General features: G+C 39.3%; 1 protein-coding gene across 1 annotated transcript; it reads left to right on the top strand.

The window, feature by feature from the left end:
• Window positions 1-825: 825 nt before the first annotated feature.
• Window positions 826-1536, top strand: LOC121784409 (early nodulin-75-like). The gene has a single exon (XM_042182551.1). It carries the CDS (start codon window positions 826-828, stop codon window positions 1534-1536), a length of 711 nt encoding a protein of 236 aa, XP_042038485.1.
• The last annotated feature ends 3085 nt before the right edge of the window (window positions 1537-4621 follow it).

Raw genomic sequence — 4621 nt, 5'->3', positions numbered from 1 at the left:
ATTTTTCCATATCTTTTTTTTATTCAATAAGTTAAGTTAGTAGTATTCTAGTATTATAAATAGGAGAGCTTGTTATCATTTTATGGAATCAATGAATGAATAAAATATTATTTTGGCCACAAGATTGTGAAATATTCTCGTAACCCTAGTTTACTCGCTGCCCGACGGAGGAGTTCCGCGCACAGCAAGACACTAGAACCACCGCCGATCTCCTCTCGAGACGCCGGAAAAATCCCTTGATCGCCGAGCATACTGCCGCCGATCCCCGTTAAGGAATTAAGTCCTTAACAACTAGTGCTTTCATTGAGAGCTGACCCTCCCACCATCTCGAATCAAAGCTCCACTGCTGCCCGACGGAAAACATTCCGCGCACAGCACCTGCTTTGGTTGCCAAGTCCAGCCTGTCCGCCGAGCTCTAGCCGCCGGACAATCCTTCTTCTGCAAAGCCCGACGGGAAGGATTCCTGCGTGCCGCATTGAAGTCAGACCATTATCCATAACCCATACCTCACCACCCAAAAGAAAAGAGTGACCCTCTTCGTCTAATTCATCCAAAAAAAAGAAAGAAAACCACCAAACAGAAGCTTCCCCCTTCATTCATCCAAGCCCCTTGGCCTAGCGGTAAAGGGTGCTGGATACCGCGTCCATCCTGGAGGTCTCGAGTTCGAACCCTGGGTGGCGTAATTTGTCTTTCCTCCTTGTTATAGGAGTTGATTTGTAATTTCCTCCTTCATATATATGATATAAATATATGAAGTTAATTTAAAAAAAAAAAAAAAGCTTCCCCCTTCATTCGTAGAAAACATCTTATCTTCAGTCCGTCAACATGTCATACGACTATGCCGGCTATCACCGTTATCAACGCTTGTCCTATGATCAGCCACCACCCAGGTACAGGCGTGAACCCTACGGTCCGCCGCAACCTCACCGAATGGGGTCTGTCCAGACACGCCTCCCCACTTATTGGGATCCGCCCCGACAACGAACCGATAACTGTTATCCACCACCGTATCGTGATCCAGGTATGGTCCCGGATTCATACGTCGAGCCGCGAAACTCCTACGCCCGATATCGGCCGTGGCAGCCTCAATATCACCCTCGTCCAGCCACCAAAGCGGAGGACCCGATTAACGCAAAGTTAGACCGCTTATTGGAAGCATTTGACAAGATAGATACTTGGTTCGATGCCAAAAATCGCCGGTTTAGCAAATTCCGAACGTTACCGCAGCCCGAGCCTGATCTTGATCAGCCCCATGTTTCTGCACCACTCCGAAAGATGGCATATCCTCCATCAAGAAATAATGAGGATTCTTTTGGGCCTTCGCGTTTAGTCCCCAATGAATCAACGGCTCCACCATGCTACCGCACCAAATCCGATCAAACCCCAGCGCGTCAGCCTTCGTGTTGGGAACCCCCTCTAATGGCCACCCCTGCTGTAGACCAGATCCACCAACCCTACCAGCCGCCACTGCCGCTGCCGCGATCAAATCACCCGCCGCAGTCGAGTCCAGCACAGCCCTTGGAGCTGCCACCCTAATCCACTCCAGGCCCTCACCGGAGACAGCTCCCTTGTTGACCTCTAATCGTCTTCCGCAAGCTATTGTCCCGAGCTCAAGGCCAAAGGAGTGGCAAATGAATATGCAAAAGGCTGGTGAGTATGGTTTGATAAATAAAGTTGTACCTTGTTCTCATGATGTTGTGGGAGAAAAGAACATTGTTGAAGATAAATGGAAAGAGAATGGGATGGGACCGAAGGGTTTAGTTGAGAGTAAAGACGATGAAGATAATGACATACTTAAGATGATCGAAATGATCACCGTGCGCGCATTCGATCCTGGTATATGTGCCAGTCTCAGCAAACAAAAAGGAGAATTTCTTGCTCTGCAGATAGCAAAACCGGATCTACGTGATAGTAAGAAGGAGCTTCCGCATGAAGAAGTAATCAAGTGTTTGTTTGCCACAGGGACCTTTCGCATAGAGCTACCCATGCCTGCAAACCATGTTGTCTTCAATACTGCTCCGGAATTTAATGGGGATTTGAATGTCAATGATATTACAAGCATGAATCCTCGATTACCATCGCTCGACGCCGATGCAAGGTTGATTCCTCTACGAAATAACAAGCCATGTTTGATCATTCAGGGACGTGTGGCAGAGCTTTCCATTTTAGCATTGAATTTGGATGACCACATCAGTTTGCCTTCGTTGATTTTTATGGAGGTGATGAAGGGACACGCTCAGCTGCTCGGTGTGCGTTTGATCCAGGAGGCGACGCCTCGCCAACGCTTTTGCTGTCAACTCTCACCGTTGCTTCGTGATTTCCACCTTGATGGCAAGGCGGATTTTAACCATGGGGGAGTTGATACGATCCTCTATATGTTAGGAAATCACAATTATTTAGTTATCTTTTATTCCCCAAATATTTGTTTTCTTATTCAATAAGTTAGGTTAGTAGTATTCTAGTATTATAAATAGGAGAGCTTGTTATCATTTTATGGAATCAATGAATGAATGAAATATTATTTTGCCCACAAGATTGTGAAATATTCTCGTAACCCTAGTTTACTCGCTGCCTGACAGAGGAGTTCCTCGCACAACAAGACACTAGAACCACCGCCGATCTCCTCTCGAGACGCCGGAAAAATCCCTTGATCGCCGAGCAGACTGCCGCATATCCCCGTTAAAGAATTAAGTCCTTAACAGAATATATCCCGGAGAAATTAGACAACGATCTTTGTACAACGAATTCCAATCAATCACTCTTGCAGCTAGACTGAACGAATGAGATATATTATTAGTAAAGTAAGAAAAAGAATTCGAGAAAAAGTAATTAAAGTATTGTTAGTGGATAATGAGCCTTATCTTTTTTAAAGAGAAAAGATTTTTTAACATTAGAATGTTCATACTTTTCAGGGACGGAAAGAGTAGTAATTACCAACGTAATATATGTAAAATATGTGTTTTTTGTGCAATATATTATTTGTCCCTATAAAGATAAACCTTTTCGCAACGGCATTGAATTTTCCAATGTTGTTTTATATATTTATCGAAAAAAAGTAAAAGATTTAATAAATTAGAAATAAGGTTATTTTGTCAAGATATATCACCCTGCATAGATATAAGTAAACTAAAAGCGGAACAGGTATATATGATTATTCATTCTTAACCAAAGATTAAGCGATTGAACTTTAGCTATAGATATGCCTTAAATTCTTGGACCCTTGTCTTAACATTCAATGCATCTAAAATCAGCAAAGAGATTAGTTATTAAATCCACTATTGAAACCCCTTGTCACAAGCCCCAAAATTCTCTCTAGGTGAATCATAAATTAAATATCTATAAATTAAAAACAGAATTAGCTAGCTACCAATAAGCTCCGTTAGTAAAAAATTTGATCTACAAATTTATTTATTAACTGTCAGCCCATTCTATAGCAGCAATTACAGTAGCTCTAATCTTAGAGTTAGTCATGAGCTGTAAAAACAATACTACAATGTTTTAAAAACCGTTTGAACCGGCCGGTTCGACCGCGAACCGGTAGATAGTCCGGTCCGGTTTACCTATTTAGACCAGTGTGAGGTTGAGCCACCGAGAACCGTCTGAACCGGCCGGTTGGACCGGTCTGGCCGGAAACCGGAAACCGGTTTTTGCTTTTTGTGTTCAAAATTTTAAAAACTTTTTGTTGGAAGGGCTTGAACTCATGACCTCCACTCCAATTAACAAGAGCTTAACCACTCCACCACAAGCCCCACATGGAAAAATAAGAACATTAAACAATGTTATACATAGAATATTAATATTTTTATTTAAACCAACTAATATTTTATTTATTTTATATTTTTTATGTAATTATTTATTATGATACATATAATTATCATCCTCTAAATTTTATCTATACTTTCCTAGTTACTATATTATTACTATAACGCTTATTACTATCATTATATTATAGTAAGATTTGATTTTTTCAATATATTTATTTATTATAGTTTATTATTTACTAAATATATATTTTTATAGCATATATTTAATTTATGTAGCCTAACTATTGATATTAAAGTATTCTTTTGTTTAAACTAACTAATAATTTGTATTCGATTATTCCACCACATACATTTTTTTGAATTAATATAAATTTGGTTTATCTTTATATGTAAAATATTTAATTTTTATTCACACTAACTAACAATTTGTATATTTTATTATATTCACTAAATTTTAATGTTTTATATTTAAATATATACTAATTATTTGTAAGATTGAATGTTTTTGTGATGCATTATTGATCATATTTTATTATTTATTATATTGGACAATATATTTTACATTATAAATTGAATTATACATATTTGTAACAGTACAACGGTTCAACCAGTGATTAAACCGGTCCGACCGGTTGAAACATGAACCAATAGCTTCACCGATTCGCTTACCGATCCGGTTTTTAAAACATTGACTACAATCCTACGAATATATGATCCTCAATAATACAAAGTTCAATTCAACAAAAGAATTCTTTTTTAGAAAAAAAGCTGCAGTCAAATTTTTAGGCCATAAGTGGGGACCCATCACAGCTATAAAAACAAGGCACATTCCCGCTTAACTTCAGACATCCCAATCT

The sequence above is a fragment of the Salvia splendens genome, chromosome 21 (genome assembly GCF_004379255.2).
Source record: "Salvia splendens isolate huo1 chromosome 21, SspV2, whole genome shotgun sequence".
Taxonomy (NCBI): Eukaryota; Viridiplantae; Streptophyta; class Magnoliopsida; order Lamiales; family Lamiaceae; genus Salvia; species Salvia splendens.
Note: the sequence above shows the minus strand (reverse complement) of the source record. Positions and strands in the feature narration are given on the sequence as shown.